General features: G+C 43.9%; 1 protein-coding gene across 1 annotated transcript in view; it reads right to left on the bottom strand.

The window, feature by feature from the left end:
• Positions 1 to 22,076, bottom strand: part of prex2 (phosphatidylinositol-3,4,5-trisphosphate-dependent Rac exchange factor 2) — a 264,841-nt gene extending 242,765 nt beyond the window's left edge. Inside the window, exon 1 of the mRNA XM_078398119.1 lies at positions 21,845 to 22,076. Coding sequence (XP_078254245.1) covers positions 21,845 to 21,988 — 144 coding nt within the window. The 5' untranslated portion in view covers positions 21,989 to 22,076. The remainder of the gene's footprint in view (positions 1 to 21,844) is intronic.
• Positions 22,077 to 22,301: the final 225 nt, after the last annotated feature.

Here is a 22,301-nt window from a genome sequence, read left to right as displayed (position 1 = left end):
AATTGGATTAAGATGAATAAGAGTTCGACCATCAATGATACGCTTTATCCTTTATCTATGCAAAGTAGACGGCTTGATTGTAATCGTCTTTTCTTTGGATAGCAAGCAATATGAAGCTTTTCACTACCTCAGTACATGTGACGATAATAAACTTAACAAAACTAGGATATGTTAGGAAGGAGCATCACATCAAAGGCCAGAGGTTAAGAATTGATCATTCAGAAGGATATTGGGTATATGGGATGAGCTGCCAGAGGAGGAAGGTGAGGCAGGTACTATAACAACATCTAAAAGACACTTGGACAGGTAAACAGATAGGCAAGGTTTGGAGGAATAAAGGCCAAATGCAGGCAAAGGGGATTGGCTTAAATCCCATTGGTTGTCATGGATAAATTGGCCCAAAAGGGCCTGTTTCTGTGTTGTGTGACTATAAGAGGATACAGAGGTTAAGGAAATTGTATGGATTTCGTGTGGCAAAACCAAAAAAGACACTCCGCATAACGACAAAGATTTTGAATTATCATTGAGAAAAACGAGCCCATGTGAATCAGCAACCTTGAGAAACAATGGAATATATTAAGAAAGCGGATACATACGACACACTTGAGTTTAACAAAGATGGAGCAAGGCAGCATGACTGTAATCCCAACTGTGTTGACAAAGTGTGATTAAATAGTGAAAGGCTGAGATAGAAGGGAAGGAAAACAATGCTGTGTAGATGAACATGCAGACTTTGTTAATGATTAGAATGTGCAGATCAAAAGACGGGTCAAGGTTGAATTGCAAGTTATCATGTTTAGCCTGATTCATTGACAAATGAAGGGGACAAGGTGGTACCTGGTGGGGACCATTTTATAAAATCACAATTTAATGAAACATATAAGAAACTTAGCAAGTAATTACAGTGTGCAACATAAAAGTCAAGACCTTTTAAGAAAATGTGATTAAAGTGAGAAATAGATCAAGTCTGCTGAAAATATTATCATAATGAGTTAAAATTTCCTAATGGATTAAGAATCGGGTGTGCAGAGACCAAGAAATGTCACATTCCACAATCACACCCGGTCTCCACTTGAAACTCTCTCCCACGCAAATTTCCAGCTAAACCTTCATGCTGCTGTCACACAGAATACTCAGGGGGTTCATAAAAGATGTACTCAGCATGCAAATAAGGGCCTTTTTGTAATAGTAAGAATCCTCAATCTTCAGCTGAAATTCCAGCTCATTGTTAATTCATTCCATTCACATTCAGCTTTATGTAGAAGAGAACTCTTAAGCGGCTCAGAAGCATTTCTGGCAAGTCAATGTAAAATTAGTGATGGAGTTTGCTTCTAAATTGCTTCAATTACTGGATTTAACCACTGAGCTCAAGCAAAATGAAGGGTGGCATGGTACCATCACCTGGGACCTTACCTCCGCAAGCTCCATGTCAGTGTGGAGCCAATTGGTGAGCCATTCTATTAATCACACAAATATCATTTCCAAGTCTATGTAAGAAAATATTTCAACTCCTAAGGAGTATAGTGTGCAATTCTTGACACTACACTTGTTAAAATACATGAAGCAGTGGAGAGTTATGATGAGATGACAAGGAAGCCAAACAAGTCAAAGATGCCTTTGTGAGTTTAATTTAGTTTAGTTTAGAGATAAAGCGTGGAAACAGGACCTTCGGCCCACCGGGTCCGCGCCGACCAGTGATCCCCACACATTAACATCATCCTACACCCACTAGGGGCAATTTTTACATTTACCAAACCAATTAACCTACAAACCTGTATATCTTTGGAGTGTGGGAGGAATCCGAAGATTTTGGAGAAAACCCATGCAGGTCACGGGGAGAACATACAAACTCCGGACAGACAGAACCCTTAGTCGGGATCGAACCCAGGTCTCCGGCGCTGCATTCGCTGTAAGGCAGCAACTCTACCTTTGCGCCACCGTAACTTGCAGAACATTTTCATGGATGGTATACAATGCAACTAAGATACATCCATCCATAAGTCAATATTTATTTACAAAATAAGCATTGAATTCTCCAATTGTAAGTAACCTGTAACAACCCTCACCTTCCCCCCCCCCTCCCCCACCCCCCTAACCCCCCCCCCCCCCCCACTTTCTCCCCACACCTCCATTTCTTCACCTTCCTCTTCCCCAGTGCCCAACCTGGACTCACAACTACTTTCCCCCTCCCCCTCCATTCCTTCTCTGGCTTCACAATTCATTACTCTTCAATCCTTTTGTCTCACACCTTCTGTCTTTTCATCTCTAGCCTTTATACAACCATCTGCCTAGCCCTCGCCTGTGTTCACCTATTACCTACCATGCCCCTCCTCTCTTCCAGCTTTTTACCCCCACCCCCACAATCCTCCTGAAGAATGGTCCCGACTTGAAACCTCACCTATCCATGTTCTCCAGGGATGCTGCCTGACTCATTGAGTTTTTCCAGCACTTTGTGCCCTTTTTTATAAACCAGCATTTGCAGTCACTTGTTTCGACTCTATGTTTACAATGGTGGAGTGGGTGTTAATCGAGTTGTTTATTTTGTCCTGGATAGTGCGAAGCTGCTTGTGTTGTTGGAGCTGTAATATGCTCCATGCAAATTAATAATAATCTACTGCATTAACAGCAAAATGTTTACGTTTTTATTGACAGGATGTTCGCATTACTAGAAAGGTCATAGTTTGCCCCTCAACTGAGTAGCATTCCAATCATTTCAAAGGGTGGACTACGTGGCTGTGAACATGAGATCACAAACTGAACACTGAATTTCCTACTCTGAAAGACATCAGTGCACCAGATGGATTGGAGTGTTAATCTGGAAAAAAAATGGTACACGATAGCACCACAATTATAGGCCCACCCTGCTCACCATTCCTCCGCGGACTCAATAAATAAACTTTTGTTTCTTTTTAAAAACAATTTACTTCATAAACTTTAAGAAATGCGCTCCCCACCCCCCAACACACTGCCCTCCCCCCCTCCCCCCTGCCGGGAGGACCAGAGGGAGGACCGGTGCCCATCCCGGCGTGCCCCGTGCCTAACCTTATTCCATGGTGCAGCGCGGCGGCAGAGGGTCCAACAGGATCCAACAAGATGGCCGTCGCCGCCGTTCGCTGCCGACCGCTGCAGGACAGGTTTCGGGTCCACGGCTCGCTCTGGCCGATATGATGGCAGCCCAAGGCCGATGTGAGTGGCTCCCTCTACCCTTCCCTGTCCCCCCTCGCCCACCCACGCCCCTGGGGACACTCCCCGCCCGCCAACGAGTCCACGGATCTGTAGGGTTGCTGGGCCCTCAGCAGAGGTTTGCACGCAATGGGGGTTGCCGCGCCCACAGGAAAGATTGGCACCCAACGGGTGCACACCTGTTTTGTCATATAATAACATTCAGACTCAGATACACAGTTCCAACATTTGTTCTCACTTTAATCCCTGAACCATCATGCTGTACATTGCTGTGTGCAGAATTTCATTAGATACCTTAAATATACACATGTTGTGCAACCTACATTTCCCAGTTCTTCACTTATTTTCTTCAAAATGTAAGGTTGTTCTCACGAGTACCATGATCTTCCATTAAGCTAAACAGCCCACAAATGGCAGTCCCACTATTCCCCTGCAGATTTCATAACATTTCAATAATGTCAGATTTCATTTTGTGGTTGTTTGAATTTAATATATGAAAAAGAAGGTTCCTCGACAAAATAATAACCTTGAATAATTACCATGAAAGTGTGAAGAGATTAAAGAGAGGGGAAAAAATATTTTGCCAAACTTTTTCAGTCCATTGATATCAAATTCTAACAAGAAAGATAACCAGAAATACAGGAGACCTCAAAGTGTTGGTGGAAAATAACAACTATTGTGGTGCAATGAGTTTTCTAGCTTTAATTAGTTCCAGCAATAGCATGTCAACAAACAGGTCATTAACAATCAACAATAAGATATCTTAAAGAAATAGTTAGAGATAAAGTCTCCTGCTTGTGAGTGCAGACTCGAGTCGTAATTTAACAACATTTTCTGGTTCCCTCATAATTTGGAACATGTGTACTTAGAGCAGAATTCATTTATGCACACGACATGAAAATTGATGGCAGTGCTTAGGTTAATTTATTATTAGTTTATTATCATCACGGTAAAAAGCTTTTTGTCGCGTGCTATCCAGTCAAAGAAAAGACTCCATGATTACAATCAAGCCATCCACACAATAAACAAGGATAAAGGGTACAATCTTCAGTGCAAGATAAAGTCTGATAAAGTCCGATTAAAGATATTTCAAAGGTCTCCAATGACGTAGATGGGAGGTCAGGATTTCACTCTAGATGGTGATAGGATGGTTCCGTTTTTCAGTGTATTTTTACAGGAGAGGGGGTTTTAAAAACTGATCGGGACCAGCCTACAACACATACCTTCAAGGTCGGCAGAGGAGCGGCAGGTGAAGGAGTGAGCGCAGGGATTGGCTGTGCAATTAAATCACCAAATTGGTAAGTTTGCTAATTAGTCAATTTAACAGCTAATATAAGCAAGGCTTGCTGTCGGGGAGCGGCCTTGTCGAAGGAAGTGGGAGTCTTTGGCGAGGAGGCTGAGGGAGGAGATTATGCCAAAAGATAGAGATCATATCATCATATCATATATATACAGCCGGAAACAGGCCTTTTCGGCCCTCCAAGTCCGTGCCGCCCAGCGATCCCCACACATTAACACTATCCTACACCCACTAGGGACAATTTTTACATTTACCCAGCCAATTAACCTACATACCTGTACGTCTTTGGAGTGTGGGAGGAAACCGAAGATCTCGGAGAAAACCCACGCAGGTCACGGGGAGAACGTACAAACTCCTTACAGTGCAGCACCCGTAGTCAGGATCGAACCTGAGTCTCCGGCGCTGCATTCGCTGTAAAGCAGCAACTCTACCGCTGCGCTACCGTGCCGCCCAATGGAGAGATGTTGTAAGGAAATGACAGGTAAGCTAAGTCAGTTCCAGGATGTTTGCAGGATGTAGGAGGTCAGGGACACAGCTGGTACCACTGGCTGCTACAAATGTGGAAAGTGTGCCCAGGTTCAGCTCCTGAAGGATCGTGTTGGCGAACTGGAGAGCAACTAGATGACCTCAAGATCATCCGAGAAAATGAGACATTCCTGGACAGGACCCACAGTGAGATTGTTACACCACAGGTACCGGAAGAGAGAAGGTGGGTGACGGTGAGGAAGGGAAGGAAGCTTGGAGTACAAGAGACCCCAAGGGTTGTATCTCTTGAAAACAGGTTCATCCTCTTGGAAGCTGTCTGGACAGAAGACACTACCAGTCTGAGCGGCGGATAAGTCTGCGTGGCAAAACGTGGAGTTGAGGCAAAGCCGAAGGTACTAACATCAGGCAGAGTCGTGGTAGTAGGGGACTCCATCGTGAAAGGTACAGACAGGGGTTTCAGCGGCAACAGGCGGGATTCAAGGATGGTGTGTTGCCTCCCTGGTGCCAGGATCCAGGACATCACAGACCAAGGGCAGAGCATCCTCAAGGGTGAAGGTGTACAGCCGGAAGTGGTAGTGCATGTCGGCCCAAACAACGTCGGGAAGAAGAGGAAAGATATTCTGTAGTGTGACTTTAGAGAGCTCAGAAAAAGGCTGAAAAGCAGGACCTCCAGGGTGGTTATATCCGGTTTGCTTCCAGTTCCTCGTGCTGGTGAGGGCAGGAACAGGGAGATAGGGGATCTGAGTGTGTGGCTGAGGAGCTGGTGCAGGGGGCAGGGATTTAGATTCTTAGACCACTGGGATCTGTTTTGGGGTAAGGGGGAATTGTACAAAAGGAACGGGTTGCACCTCAACAGGCGGGGGACCAGCATTCTGGCAGGCAGGTTTGCCACTGCTACACGGGTGTTTTTAAACCAAATAGTGGGGGGGGTCAAATGGGATAAACAAGGATGGAGTTAAAGGGAAAGAGAGTTTAGAAAAAGTTAAGAAAGACCCCAGAATTAATGGGACAAAAAGCTCACGAAGGGATAGGTGAGCATGGCCAGGTGTAATAGGAATCGATGTGAAAGGTGAGATGAGTAATGGATTAAAAGTATTATATATGAATGCGCAAAGTATATAAAGTAAAGTGGATGAGCTTGAGGCTCAGTTAGAGATTGGTAGATATGACATTGTGGGGATTTCAGAGACGTGGCTGCAGGAGGATCGGGACAGGGAGCTGTATATTCAGGATTATATGTCCTATAGAAAGGACAGGCAGGTGGGCAGAGGAGGTGAGGTAGCTCTGTTGGTGAGGGATGAAATTCAGTCCCTTGCGAGGAGTGACATAGGAACTGATGATGTAGCGTCTCTGTGGATAGAGTGGAGGAATTGTAAAGGTAAGAAGACACTAATGGGAGTTATCTACAGGCCCCCAAACAGTAGCCCGGATAGAGGGTGTAAGTTGCAGCAGGAGTTAAAACTGGCATGTAACAAAGGTAATGCAATGGTGGTTATGGGGGATTTCAATATGCAGGTAGACTGGGAAAATCAGGTTGGTTCTGGACCCCAAGAAAGGGAGTTTGTAGAGTGCCTCCGAGAAGGATTCTTAGAGCAGCTTGTACTGGAACCTACCAGAGAGAAGGCGATTCTGGATTTAGTGTTGTCCAAACAACCAGATTTAATAAGGGAATTCAAAGTTAAGGACCCACTTGGAAGTAGTGACCATAATATGATTAGTTTTAATCTACAATTTGAGAGGGAGAAGGTTAAATCAGAAGTGTCAGTGTTGCAGTTGAACAAAGGGGACTATGAAGGCATGAGGAGCTGGCCAAGGTCGACTGGAAAAGGATCTTAGCAGGAATGACGGTGGAACAGCAAATGCAGGAATTTCTGAGCATAATCCAGAAGATGCAGGATCATTTCATTCCAAAGAGGAAGAAAGATTCTAAGGGGAGCAAGAGGCAACCGTGGCTGACAATGGAAGTTAGCGATGGAATAAAACTAAAAGAAAAGATATATAAAATAGCAAAGAGTAGCGGGAAGCCAGAGGATTGGGAAATTTTCAAAGGACAACAGAAGGTAACAAAACGGGCCATATGGGCTGAAAAGATGAAGTACGAGGGGAAGCTGGCCAAGAATATAAAGGACAGTAAAAGCTGCTTTAGGTATGTTAAAAGAAAAAGATTAGGAAAGACAAATGTGGGTCCCTTGAAGGCATAAACGGGTGAATTTATTATGGGTAACAAGTAAATGGCAGAAGAGTTGAACAGGTACTTTGGATCTGTCTTCACTAAGGAGGACACAAATAATCTCCCAGATGTACTAGAGGACAGAGGATCTAGGGAGAGAGAGGTATTACAAGAAATTTGCATTAGGCGAGAAATAGTATTGTGTAGACTGATGGAACTGAAGGCTGATAAATCCCCTGGGCCTGATGGTCTGCATCCCAGGGTACTCAAGGAGGTGGCTCTAGAAATCGTGGACGCATTGGTGATCATTTTCCAATGTTCAATCGATTCAGGATCAGTTCCTGTGGTTTGGAGGGTAGCTAATGTTATCCCACTTTTCAAGAAAGGAGCGAGAGAGAAAACAGGGAATTATAGACTAGTTAGCTGACATTGGTGGTGGGGAAGATGCTGGAGTCAATTATTAAAGAGGTAATAACGGCACATTTGGATAGCAGTAAAAGGATTGGTCCAAGTCAGCATGGATTTATGAAGGGGAAATCCTGCTTGACTACTCTTCTGGAATTTTTTGAGGATGTGACAAGTAAAATATATGAAGGAGAGCCAATGGATGTAGTGTATCTAGACTTTCAGAACCTTTGATAAGGTCCCACACGGGAGATTGGTGAGCAAAATTAGAGCACATGGAATTGGGGGTAGGATATTGACATGGGTAGAGAATTGGTTGGCATACAGGAAGCAAAGAGTAGGAATAAATGGGTCCTTTTCAGAATGGCAGCCAGTGGCGAGTGGAGTGCTGCAAGCTCGGTGCTGGGGCCACAACTATTTACAATATATATTAATGATTTGGATGATGGAATTAGAAGTAACACAAGCAAGTTTGCAGATGACACAAAGCCGGGTGGCAGTGTGAACTGCGAAGAGGATGTTAGGAGGTTGCAGGGTGACTTGGACAGGTTGAGTGAGTGGGTAGATGCATGGCAGGTGCATTATAATGTAGATAAATGTGAGGTTATCCACTTTGGTGGCAAAAACAAAGAGGCAGATTATTATCTCAATTGTGTCAGATAGGTAAAGGGGAAGTGCAACGAGTCCTGGGTGTACACCAGTCACTGAAAGTAAGTGTGCAGGTACAGTAGGCAGTGAAGAAAGCTAATGGCATGTTGGTCTTCATAACGAGAGGATTTGAGTATAGGAGTAAAGAGGTCCTTCTGCAGTAGTATAGGACCCTGGTGAGACCACATCTGGAGTATTGTGTGCAGTTTTGGTCTCCTAATTTGAGGAAGGACATCCTTGCTATTGAGGCAGTCAGGCCTCGGTTCACGAGGTTTAACCCTGGGATGGCGGGACTGTCAGATGAGGAAGGATTGGAAAGATTGGGCTTGTATTCACTGGAGTTTAGAAGGATGAGCGGGGATCGTGTAGAGACGTATAAAATTATAAAAGGACTGGGCCAGCTAGATGCAGGAAAATTGTTCCCAATGTTGGGGGAGTTCAGAACCGGGGGCCACAGTCTAAGAATAAAGGGGAGGTAATTTAAAACTGAGGTGAGAAGTAACTTTTTCACCCAGAGAGTTGTGAATTTGTGGAATTCTCTGCCACAGAAGGCATTGAAGGCCAATTTACTGGATGAATTTAAAAGAGAGTTAGATAGAGCTTCAGGGGCTAGTGGAATCAAGGGATATGGGGAGAAGGCAGGCATAGGTTACTGATTGTGGATGATCAGCCATGATCACAAGGACTCGAAGGGCCTAATGGCCGCCTCCTGCACCTATTTTCTATGTTTCTATGTTTCTAGTTGCCTGATAACAGCTGGGAAAGAACTGTCCACTAATCTGTAAGTGTGAGTTTTCAAACTTCTGCACCTCTTGCCTGATGGGAGAGAGAAGAGGGAGTAACCGGGGTGTGTCTCTTCCTTGATTATGCTGGTAACTTTGCCGAGACAGTGTGACTCTACAAGGAGTCAAGGGAGGGCGGTTGTTTTGTGTGATAATGTGGGCTCTGTACACAATTGTTTGCAATTTTTTGCAGTCATGAATGTAGCTATTCCCAAACCATGCTGTCATACATCTTGATAAAATGCTTTCTACGGCACATCAGTGAAATTTGGTGAGGGTTGTTGAGGACATGCTGAACTTCCCATGCCTTCTAAGGAAGTAGGAGTGTTGGTGTGCTCTCTCGGCCGTATTTTCGATGTGGCTGGTCCAGAGAACATTGCTGGTGATGTTTATTCCCAACACCTTGAAGTTTTTGACTACCTCTACTTCGGTGCCATTATTGTTACCAGGATGTGTGCACTGTATTGCTTCCTGAAGTCAATCGTGATCGCCTTTGTCTTGCTGACATTGAGGGAGAGATTATTGTCATGGCACCAGGTCACGAGGTTCTCGATCGCCTTCCTGCGCTCCGTCTCCGCATTATTTAATTTCTGGCCGAGTATGCTGGTGTCGACTGCAAACTTTTAAATTGAGTCGAATTGGTATTTGACTGCACAATCATGCGTGTATGAAGAGTAAACAAGGGGGCCAAGAATGCATCCCTAAGGAGCACCAATGTTGAGGATTATCATGGAGGATCATCTGTCTTCTATCTTCACCAATTGCGGGCTATTTGTTCGGAAGTCAAGAATCTTGTTGCTGAGCAGAGTACTGATTCCAAGTTCCACAAAGAGTAAAGTACCAAGGAATTGGTACCATGTACCAATTGGTAAAGTACCAAGGCATTCCAAATAATAAAGTACTAGCTTTTCCAATCTCCCTCAAAAGCTCGAGAGCTGATGACATCTTCATCAATCGTTTCTGCACTCTTTTAGCTTAATAGCATATTTCCTATAGCAGCAAAACTGAACAATATTCCAAGTGCGGCCTCTACCAATGTCTTGTACAACTGTAACATAATGTCCCAACTTGTATTCTGTACTGAAGATAGACACCACATCCATCAATCCATTGATTGTCCATTAACATAATTGATAGCAAAATGTTGGAATCAATAATCAAAGAAACAGTTGATCATTTAGAGATGCTGATCAATCATCAGCTGACCAAAGACCTGAACGAGTTCTACTGCAGGTTCGAGAAACAGAAACATAACCCTGGGACCCCCTTCTGAGGAAACACAATCTGCCACAGGCAATGATGGTCCAATTCTATACTGTCATCGTAGAGTCTGTCCTCACCTTCTCCATCATGGTCTGGTTTGGCTCAGCCACCAAGCACAACATCCGAAGGCTGCAACGAATTGTTCGATCAGCTGAGAAGGTTGTTGTTCGATCAGCTGAGAAGGTTGTTAGCTGCAACCATCCCCCCCCCCCCGTTAACAAACTACACTGCAAGGGCCAGGAAGTGAGTGGGTAATATAATCTCTCACCCCCTCAATATAATATAATATATATAATATAATAAGCGGGTAATATAACCTCTCACCCTGGCCACAAACTCTTTGAAGCACTTCCCTCTGGAAGCCGCCACAGCCAGACATTATCATATCATATCATATACATACAGCCGGAAACAGGCCTTTTCGGCCCTCCAAGTCCGTGCCGCCCAGTGATCCCCGTACATTAACACTATCCTACACCCACTAGGGACAATTTTTTTTTTTTTACATTTACCCAGCCAATTAACCTACATACCTGTACGTCTTTGGAGTGTGGGAGGAAACCGAAGATCTCGGAGTAAACCCACGCAGGTCACGGGGAGAACGTACAAACTCCTTACAGTGCAGCACCCGTAGTCAGGATCGAACCTGAGTCTCCGGCGCTGCATTCGCTGTAAAACAGCAACTCTACCGCTGCGCCACCGTGCCGCCCATTAATGAAAAGCTTTTTCCCGTGAGTAGTAGCTCTTCTCAATAACCAAAAGTTTGTAGTCTCTTTTTGCTCTGGTTTACTTCACTCGCATGTTTAAACTGTAATGTTATATTCTTAATGTTTTATGCTTTATTCTAAATTGTTTACTGTATGTTCGTGTTGTTACTTGCGAGCGGAGCATCAAGACACATTCCTTGTACGTGTACGTACTTGGCCAATAAACTTATTCATTCATTCATTCATTCATTCACTCATTCATTCAGGCAGAGAGGAAAGCTCTTCAGCGGGTAGTCCATAGAGCTCAGAGGACCATCGGAACACAGCTACCAGCCTTGGAGGGCATCTACAACACACGATGCCTCAGAAAAGCCACCAGCATCCACAAAGACTCTTCACACCCCTGCAACCCCTCATCCGCAAGACCAAACCTACAATAAAGACGGTCAAAATATGGCCCGAGGACGCCACCCTACAACTCCAGGACTGCGTTGATCGCACCGACTGGGACCTGTTTGCACAGCAGGCGACCTGCGGTTCAGAGGTAGACTTGGAGGAATACACATCCACTGTGCTCTCCTACATCAACTGCTGTGTGGAGAATGTCACGGATGACAAGGAGATAAAGATGTTCCCAAACCGGAAACCCTGGATGAATAAGGAGGTACAGAACCTGCTGAGGGCACGCAACAATGCCTTTAAATCTGGTGACACTTCAGCATACAGTGTTGCCAGATCAAACCTGAACAGAGGTATTAAAAGGGCCAAAGACACCCACAGGCAACGGGTGGAAGACCACTTCAACACCAGGGACACCAGAAGCATGTGGCAAGGTGTCAGGGACATCACTGGCTACAAGAGCAGCCCTGCCTGCCCCCACAGCGATATGACACTAACCAACGAGCTAAACACCTTTTTTGCCCGCTTCGAAACTGGCAACACCACCTTGAGTGGAAGAACCCCAGCCGAGGCGGAGGGACTGGTCTTGCAACTGAGCACACAGGAAGTACAACGCGCTCTGCAAAGGGTCAACCCACGCAAGGCTGCAGGCCCGGATGGAGTTCAAGGAAGGGTACTGAAGGACTGTGCTGAACAGCTGGCTGAGGTATTCACCAGGATCTTTAACCTGTCACTATCTCTGGCTACGGTCCCCAAGTGCCTGAAGTCGGCTACCATAGTGCCGGTGCCGAAAAATGCAAAGATCTCCAACCTGAATGACTACCGTCCGGTTGCCCTAACTCCGATAGTCATGAAGTGCTTTGAAAGGCTCGTCCTCTCACACATCAAATCCAGCATCCCTGACTCAATGGACCCACATCAATTTGCATACAAGGCAAACAGATCCACAGAGGACGCCATCTCTCTGGCTCTTCACACTGTCCTGACTCACCTGGAGAGACAGGGCATGTACGTGAGGATCCTATTCATTGACTATAGCTCTGCCTTCAACACGGTCATCCCCACCAAGCTCATCACCAAACTCCACCAGCTAGGCCTCAGCTCGTCATTATGCGACTGGATCCTGGACTTCCTGCTGGGGCGACCGCAGGCAGTGAGAATGGGCCCGCACCTGTCCTCCACTATCACCCTGAGTACCGGCACACCACAGGACTGTGTTCTGAGCCCCATGCTCAACTCCCTCTTCACACACGACTGTGTTCCTGCATTCGACACCAACACCATTGTCAAGTTTGCAGACGACACAACGGTGATCGGGTTGATCACCAACGGTGATGAAACAAAATACAGAGTGGAGGTGCAGAACCTGGCGGACTGGTGCTCTGATAACAACCTGTCCCTAAATACCACCAAGACCAAGGAGCTGATCATCAACTTCCGTAGGTCACATAATGGGGAATACGCCCCGATCTTTATCAACGGGGACAGTGTGGAGAGAGTGTCCAGCTTCAGGTTTCTGGGCACTCACATTTCGGAGGACCTAACATGGTCCAATAACACGTATGCGCTGGTCAAGAAGGCACAGCAACCACTGTTCTACCTAAGAGCACTGAAAAAGTCTGGTCTACCCCAACAGCTGCTGACGACATTCTACCGCTGCACCATAGAGAGCATCCTAACACATGGCATCCCTGTGTGGTACCTCAGCTGCACGGAGGCAGAGAGGAAAACTCTTCAGCGGGTAGTCCATAGAGCTCAGAGGACCATCGGAACACAGCTACCAGACTTGGAGGGCATCTGCAACACACGATGCCTCAGAAAAGCCACCAGCATCCACAAAGACTCTTCACACCCCTGCAACAGTCTGTTCGAACTCCTTCCATCGGGCAGACGATACAAGGCCTTCTACGCCCGCACCTCCAGACTCAGGAACAGCTTCATCCCCAGGGCCATAGCTGCTATGAACCGGTCCTGCTGAGCCGGTGGTCACAACGCATAGATCAACTTGCACTTTACCTTGTCTAAAACTGTTACAATTGTTTCGTTGGGTTGCTGTTGTCTAAATTACTTAAATTATTGCATCGTATGGGAGGCGCATTCCCAATCTCGTTGTACCCCTGGGTACAATGACAATAAAGATATATTGTATTGTATTGTATTGTCAAGTGCCGAGGGGGCTGACCCAAGGAGTGGCCTGATACCCAGGGACCACCACAACGTGATAATTGCTTATTGAAGATCTGTGTAAATAAAATGTTCAAAAGTCATTTAAATTAATAAGGGAGTACAGAGTTTTGAAAAAAATTAAGGTAATAAAGTTATGCAAGTCATTTGTTCAGACCGAGGGCTTTATCCATCAGATTGTGGTTAAAAAAAAAACTATAAATAAGCTCAAAATCCTGTAGATAAATGGACTTGTCATGGAAAACTTGAATAAACTGGACAGAGACGATGTTTCACAAGCTTGTCGTGCATCCAAAACAAAAAAAGGGAACATGATGTGACCAGATGCTTACATAAATATGCAAACACCATTAAGAAAGACATCTCATTTTTAAATATTTAAGCTGAAAATAAACAAGAGAGCAAATACCAAACATATTGCATAGACACAGATAAAAATCAGACTGAATGTGAAACGAAATTAAAATTCCAACTATTAGTGCGATATAAACAATTACATGTAACAGTTTATTCAAAACACAAAAATATATGACTTCCCTTGGCAATGCAGCCAGCTAGTCAAGATGAAGCTTGGTTTTCAGGTTAAGCAGGGATGGAGGGCAGAGGTTTTATTAAACCATGGAAATCAGAATTATAAAGGGTAGGATATTGGTGAAACATTTGCATTTTCTGAAGTCACAAAGTACATCACAGGCATTGAAGCACTTTTTTAAAAAGTAGTTATTGATGGAATGTAGGAAATGCAGCTGCTAAATTCCACCATTTGTAACCTTATAATGATTAGCTAATCTATTTAAGTAATATTCATCAATGTACCTGGCACAATTTATTTTCCCTAAAATAGTGCCAAGCAATTTTCTATGCCCACCTGATAGAACAGATGAACATTTGTTTAAGGTGTAGGAAGGAACTGCAGATGCTGGTTTACACCGAAGATAGACACAAAATGCTGGATTAACTCAGCGGGACAGGCAGCATCTCTGGAGAGAAGGAATGGGAAGCCACCCCCTCCCCTGGTACTTTCCCCCGCAACTGCAGGAGATGCAACACCTGACCCGAAACCTCCTCCATCACTCCGTCCAAGGACCCCAACAGTCCTTTTTCAGGTAAGGCAGAGATTCAGTTGCACCTCTTCCAATCTCATCTACTGTATCCGCTGTTCTTGGTGTGGACTCCTATATATCGGCAAGACCAAGCGCAAACTGGATGATCGTTTTGCTGAATCCTTTCCATCGACTCCAACATTCACGCTGCCTCGACAAGGCCACTGGCATAATCAAGTTCCAGTCTGAAAATATTCCAGATACAAGGACAGTGTCTTCCTAGCTGTTATCAGGTTACAATAGACAATAGACAATAGGTGCAGGAGTAGGCCATTCAGCCCTTCGAGCCAGCACCACCATTCAATGCGATCATGGCTGATCACTCTCAATCAGTACCCCGTTCCTGCCTTCTCCCCATACCCCCTCACTCCGCTATCCTTAAGAGCTTTATCCAGCTCTCTCTTGAAAGCATCCAACGAACTGGCCTCCACTGCCTTCTGAGGCAGAGAATTCCACACCTTCACCACTCTCTGACCGAAAAAGTTCTTCCCATCATCAGCTCGAGTAGGGTCCTGATCTCCCATCTACCTCATTGAACACCTTTGAACTATCTTTAATTGGATTTTAGCGGACTTCAATGTTATATCTTGCACTAATGTTGTTCCCTGTGCATTGTGGACGGCTTGATTGTATTCATGTTTAATCTTTTCTTTGACTGAATAGGACTCAAACAAAAACCTTTCACTGTACCTTGGTGCATTTGACAATAATAATAAACTAAACTCAGCTGAACTAAACTTAAAACATAGTAAATATTACAGGTATGTAGATATTATATAACATTTATATATTAAAATATTTTTTAAATCTGATTTCCATATACCCTTAATTCTCTTAGAAATACTAAATGTTAACACAAAGGAATGTATCTTTACTCTTTTCAGCATCCGCATATTACTGTTTATTTGTCTCAAGTAATTTTCACCTCAGTGCGTTCCTTTCATGATTTCCTACATTAGATTTTTTCTCTGCAATCCTTTTTCCCTGGAATGTCACATCTCTGTCTTCTGTAAAGTATTTCTAAATGTTTAACTTCTAAAAATGCTGTTGAGTCAATTTATTTTGATTACCTTTCCTTTTCCCAAGAATTTCTGACTACATTTGTAAACATTCTCTTTCCTATTAAAATCCTAACCTTGACCTTCACTTTAAAGTGGTCACTGTTATTTAAATATTCTACGCTCAGGGCTACTTTGCCATTCCAATGCTGCTTATTATGAGATCCAATCCCATCATCACATATCAGTTCCTGGATCAATTGATCCATCTAACGATGCAATGTTTTATCTGAGAATCAATAATGCACATTCCATGTTTCGATCCAATATTTACCACACAAAGATATATTAATCCAGACTTGAAATGCAGTTGGTGCAGCCTCAACAATTATTTTTAAGGAAGACTTCCAGATTTACATGACCAATTCTTTCACAAAATATTTCCTGATTTCATCCCATTTACATCCTGGAATGTCTCACTGGGGGAAATAGTTTCTCTGCTTCAGGCCTGTCAAATCATTTTATCAATATAATGGCATTGATTAGATGATCCATCAACCATCTAAATATAAGGAAATAGATGCTAAGCTTTTGCTATAACCTCTCTTCATAATTTAATCTTTTAACTTATTTTACACTGGTGAATTGATAGAGTCCTCCTGTAAGACTAAAAGTTTTCTATGATCAAATGCCCAGTAATTTCTTTAAGTTAAAGGCCAACATGAAAGTGGATATTTGTTCCTTTTGTACCATGCACTTGCTTTTTCTAATTGAGTGAAATGGTAGCAAATTTGTGGACGCATTGGCTTCAAAGCTTCCTAGAATCAGGAAAGAGAACAGTAATTTGCTGAAATCAAATATTAAGCAGGTATAAATAATATATTTTTCAAAAATTAGAATTCAAATAAAGTGAGTCAATACGATTTCATAAAGAGGAAAATATGTTTGACAAATTTTATGAATTAGTGTTCATCTAGGATTTAACTAGCAGGGTGCATTGAGGGGAACGCATAGATTTGGTGTACTTGGACTTCCTGAAGATTGGAAATGTCACGGTGCATAAGAAGTGATATGGTATTGGATTACATATTACCATGGCAAATGAGCAGAAAATAGAGTCAGGATAAATAGATCAATTTCAAGCTGGTGCTTGCAAATACTACACAAATCAGGGCTAGGGCCTCAACAATTTGCAATCTATATTTATAATTTGGAAGAAGGGAACCCAGCGTAGCCAAATGTGCCCAGTGGACAAAGCTGTACAAAATCAAATAGCGCTGAGATGGAATATAATCTGGGAAAATGTGATTAGAACAGAAAGTAGATTATTGTTTAAATAAAGAGATTGCAGAAATGCATACATTCAGATGGGTCTTAATGACCTTGTACATGAAACACATATACAAGTAGTAATTAGAAAAGCAAATGGGATATTAAACATTATTTGAAGGATGGAATTAAAAAAGTAAAAAAATCTTACTCCAACTGTACCGAACATTGGAAGGATTACATCTGGAGCTTTACGTATTTTAGTCTCCTTATTTAAGGTGGGATATGCATTTAATGGAGGAGGCAGGAAAATGTCATTGGGTTGATTCGTGCAAGGAAGGGTCATCTTATGAGGCAAGGTTGAGCAGATTGGACCCACTCGGTGATCTTTTTGAAACAGAATATTTTGCAAGTGCTTGGTAGCGTAAATACTGAAAGGATGTTCTACCCTGTGGCATAGATTCAGAATAGAGTAGGGGAGAGGATTTGCTATATAAGAAATCAAAAGTAATTAATTTTCTTATAAGGTCGCAAATCCTTCAAATTCCCTCCACAGGGGAGCTGTGGAAACTAATTCATTGAATATACTCAAGACTGAGATGGATACTTTTAGACAAGAGGGTAATCAGGAGTTATGAAAAACTGGCAGGAAAGTAGAGCTAAGGTAAACATTTTTGCCCAATGTTTGTACTGAGCCTTTATTTGAGCTTTATCAAATGCCTTTTGGAGTCCCCCAACCATCATGTTCCTACCCACCATGTTAGTCACCTCCTCAAAAGTTAAACTCTCAATTAACCAGGCATAGTCTATTTTTGTCATGTACATGCTCTCTCTCTGATCAATTCACACTGGTCCAAGTGCTGAACTAATCCATCACCAATTACAACTTTGATACTTTTCTCATAGCCAAATTTAAACTTGCAGTTCTGCCGCTACCTGGTTGCTCACCTTTTTAACTTAAGTAATCTTACTTTGTTCCTCGAAATAATTTCCTTCATTCACAAAATCTCTCCTGTAATAATGTGACATTATTTTCCCATGTTGCCACATCTTTTCTGCCATACTCAGTTGAAGTGCAAACAAGGTTATATGCACAATCAAGTGCTGACTCAACAGTGTAATCTAAATGTAACAATTGTCAGGCTTAACTGAAAGTGAACACTGACATAACATTTGCAATGTATCACTCAATGCTCTTTGATGGCATTGCACCCAACAGTTAAGACCAATGTAGACACAAGAAACTATAGATACTGGCGTAGGAAGGAACCGCAGATGCTGGTTTAAACCGAAGATAGACACAAAGCTGGAGTAACTCAGCGGGACAGACAGCATCTCTGGAGAACATCAGCAGGTGACATTTCAGGTCAGGACTATTCTTCAGGTAATTGTAGCCTTTGTTCAAGTGAAGAACCAGGGTGGAAAAGGGAGGGGGATTATTGTTTAAAATTGGAGACTTCAACGTTCACACCATAGGTTAGTGGGCTACCCAAGCAGAATATGAGGCTCTGTTCCGCCAGTTTGCATGGTCTTATTCTGGCAATGGTGATGGCCAATGACAGAAAGGTTAGTATGGGAATGGCAAGGAGAGTTGAAATGGTTCGCAACCGGGACCTCCAGCAGGATTTGGCAGATAGAGCAAAATAGTCGTTCAGTCTAACGAAGCCACATCGGGAGCACCAAATGCAACAGGCAAGGGTGGAAGAGGTGCATGCGAAGGGCTGCTGGGGTTCCTAGATGGAAGTGCAAGGGCAGGCATTACATCTTGTGCGGGTGCCAGAGACAGTGCCTGGAGAGAGGCAGGTTAGGTGGAACTAGATGAGCAAACAAATGGAATTGCAGAGTGAGCGGTCTCTGGAGAAAGCAGAGGGGACCAGAAGATTTGACTAGTGGTGGGTTCACATTGAAGGTGTAGCAAAAGTCAGAAAATAATGTGTTGAATGCGGAGGCTGGTGGGATGAAAGGTAAGGACCAGGGGAACGCTGTCCATTTTTCTACCTGGTGGGGCATAAAAGAGAAATGTGTGAGGGCTCCATCCACAATAGCAGGAGGAAACCATATTTATTGAAAATTAAGAGGATATCTCAGAAGTCCTAGAATAGAAAGCCTCATCTTGGGAGCAGTTGTGGTGGATATGGAACAATTGAGAGTCCTTGAAAAAGACAGGGTGGGAAGAGGTGTAGTCAATGGAATTGTGGGAGTCAATGGGTTTTGTAGTAGATGTCAGCAGATAGTCTGTTCCCTGTGATGGAGACAGAGAGGTTGAGAAAGGGGAGAGAGGTCCCAGAGATAGTCCAAGTGAATTTGAGGGCAGGGTGCAATTTGTAGTCAAATTGATGCATTCAACAAGTTCTGCATGGTGCTGGGAGCAGCCCTGTTGCAATGGTCCATGTAAGGAAGAAAGAGTCGGGGAATGACACCTGAGTACGCCGACTGTGGAGGACACCCAGGACAGAAAGGTCAGTATGGGACCCAGGACAGAAAGCCCAACACAGATTGGAGGAACAGCACCAAGGGGCCACAGTTTAAGAATAAGGGGTAGGCCATTTAGAACGGAGATGAGGAAGAACTTTTTCAGTCAGAGAGTGGTGAAGGTGTGGAATTCTCTGCCTCAGAAGGCAGTGGAGGCCAGTTCGTTGGATGCTTTCAAGAGAGAGCTGGATAGAGCTCTTAAGGATAGCGGAGTGAGGGGGTATGGGGAGAGGGCAGGAATGGGGTACTGATTGAGAGTGATCAGCCATGATCGCATTGAATGGTGGTGCTGGCTCGAAGGGCTGAATGGCCTACTCCTGCATCTATTGTCTATATCACTTGGGCAGCTCTCAACCCAGCGGTATGAGATATTAACTTCTCTAACTTGAAGTAATACTTGCTTTCCCTCTCTCTCCATCCCTCCCCCATCCTAGTTTTTCGACCATTTGGACTGTCCCCCTGATTCAATTTTATCTTTGCATGCTTTGTTGTCATCTTCCTTTGGCAAACAATGATCTACATTGTCCTTGAACTTGGTCCCCTTTGTCTAGTTTTCGCACCCTACCCTTCCATATCTCTCTGTCCCTCTCCTCCCCTGACTCTCAGTCTGAAGAAGGGTCTCGATCCGAAAACGTCACCCATTCTTCTCCAGAGATGCTGCCGAGTTACTCCAGCATTTTGTGTCTATCTTCGGTGTAAACCAGCATCTGCAGTTCCTAACTTCACAAAAAAAAACAGACATGGTTGGAGCCCGTGCAGGTGCCCCTGGTTACACCTGTGACTTGAAGGAAATGAGAAGTGGCAAAGAAGAAATTGTTTAGGGCGAAGACAAGTTCTGACAATAAAGATATATTGTATTGTATTGTATAATTTATTTTCTACCGTAAATTCCACGGAGCCTTTATTTCATACCATATCTCGATTTTAATTATAGGCGAATAAAAAGACATCCTCGAATGTAGGGAAGTAGTGATTGCTTAGGTTCCTCCCCCGCGGTGCAGACTCGGAGAGCGAGGCACACAAATCCAAGCGTCTCATCGCCACCTGGGGTGAGCGAATGTATATACATACAGCATGACAATCTTGCACGGCCGTCCCTGAATAAATGTGGACATCGGAATTCATCATGGAAACGTGGGACTTGTCTCCGAATGCAACCTTCTTAGTTTCTTACGTAGATATTTCGGTCAAGTTTGTAAAGCTGGTGGGACGATTTAATCACAGTGTCAGCGATCAGATTCAAGTCCATTCCTGGGTTCGAAATGAATAAACATTCATCTGCAGCTAGGTTTATTTGCAGCCGGGCTTAGAAGAGCCTCGCTTTGCAGAATCACACTGTCAACTTGCATGAATGAATGGCAAATTTGTGAATTGTCAAGTGTAATGTTTCAATTTTACTGAACGGTCAGATATTACTTAAGCGGTTGTTTTCTGAATTGGCGTACGTTCTTATTGAAACTCCTAAAGTATATGTCTTTCTACACTGCACAGTGTCACAATATGTCATTCAATGCATCTCTGAAACGAACAAAGGCTTCCAAAATAATATCATTTTTTGTGTTGTGCTTTTCCTTCATTCAGGCAGGATACCGACCAGTTTACAGCCTATTGTCTGGACTCCCTCCGAGTCCTTTGGGGGGCTCTTAAATCAGGAAATAAAGTGTTTATAAATAGCCTACAAATTCCCGGGATTCGCGTCATTTCCTCCCTAATCACAGAAAAGCCAAATCGCCTTTTCCAAACATTTCCCGCAGGGTTCCCCTCTGCGAAGTTTCCCACCATCTGCACAATCCAGACAAACAAATAAATCGTGGGAGAGACTTTGGCTGTTTCACAGAAGCCACCTGAGCGTTTATTGTGGAGCCGGCGTTGCCCGCGGCCAATAACGTGGAACAGTAGAGATGCTCCGTTCAATTGAAACGACGATCAGGACAAATTATTAGCCACATGGGGAAAAGTTGTGTACATTTCCGAAGCCCACGAGAGCGTAAACTATGGCAGCAATAAGAACCCGGACCATTTCGAGCTTTTAATAGGCATGTAAGCCTTAGTCTGACTGAGCAGTGTGAGTGAAGTTTACAGGTATAACTAAAACTCGGGAAACCTACTGAAACCTGAAGCTAAATCAATAACCCAAACAGTTAATGGGGTCTGGGGACGGATGATGAATAATCAAAAGGTGCTCTCACTCACAAGAGTTTCTTTTTGTACGAGAAAAAAATATTTGATCATCAAATGTTTAGCAAATAAATATCAAACAAAAATTATAACGGTCAGCCGAACAGATTCAAACTTCCACCTTAACAAACATTAAGAACAGTGTTCTCTCAGACCCTACCATTCAGTGCGAAAGAAAGTTCACTGTGGTTTCTCGGTTCCTGATCAAACTGACAAAACATACGCGAATGCAGCTGTAACTCAAGTAGGACCATGAAACGTCTTAAATGTTGGCGAGGGGTTAGAAAATAAACTTACGGAGACGAGAAACTCCAGAGTCCCCACGTAATCTCTCTCAGTCTTTAGGATTTCAGTCAAGACACAAACTCGAAGACGAAGCTGTTTTTCCAAATCTTTGCCGCTAACTTCTCCTTTGCTCTCCGACCTTCCCTCGTCGGTCATCTTACTTCAGAGATGCGCTTGCATTTAATCTAACGTGCTGGATGTGCCACTTGCTCGTCTCCCCCCCCCCCCCCCCCCCCTTCACGTTAGAGGGGTCAGTCCGTCTACACGTGGGAAAGGGAGCATTGTTTTCTTGGGATTTCGGCGAGTTTCTGCTGAATGTTGAAGAGGTGAGAGGGGGAGGGGAGGGCTGGCTTCCCGTCAGCTGGACGACTCCAATAAATCAAGGCTGCAGTGGAGAAGGGAGGGCAGGAGAGGCCAAGGCGAGCAGGCGCTCTCTGTGTTGACTGAATGCGATAATCCAATGGAAAGA

This window comes from Rhinoraja longicauda, chromosome 4 (assembly GCF_053455715.1).
Source record: "Rhinoraja longicauda isolate Sanriku21f chromosome 4, sRhiLon1.1, whole genome shotgun sequence".
Lineage (NCBI taxonomy): Eukaryota > Metazoa > Chordata > Chondrichthyes > Rajiformes > Arhynchobatidae > Rhinoraja > Rhinoraja longicauda.
This window is presented reverse-complemented; position numbering and strand designations above follow the sequence as displayed.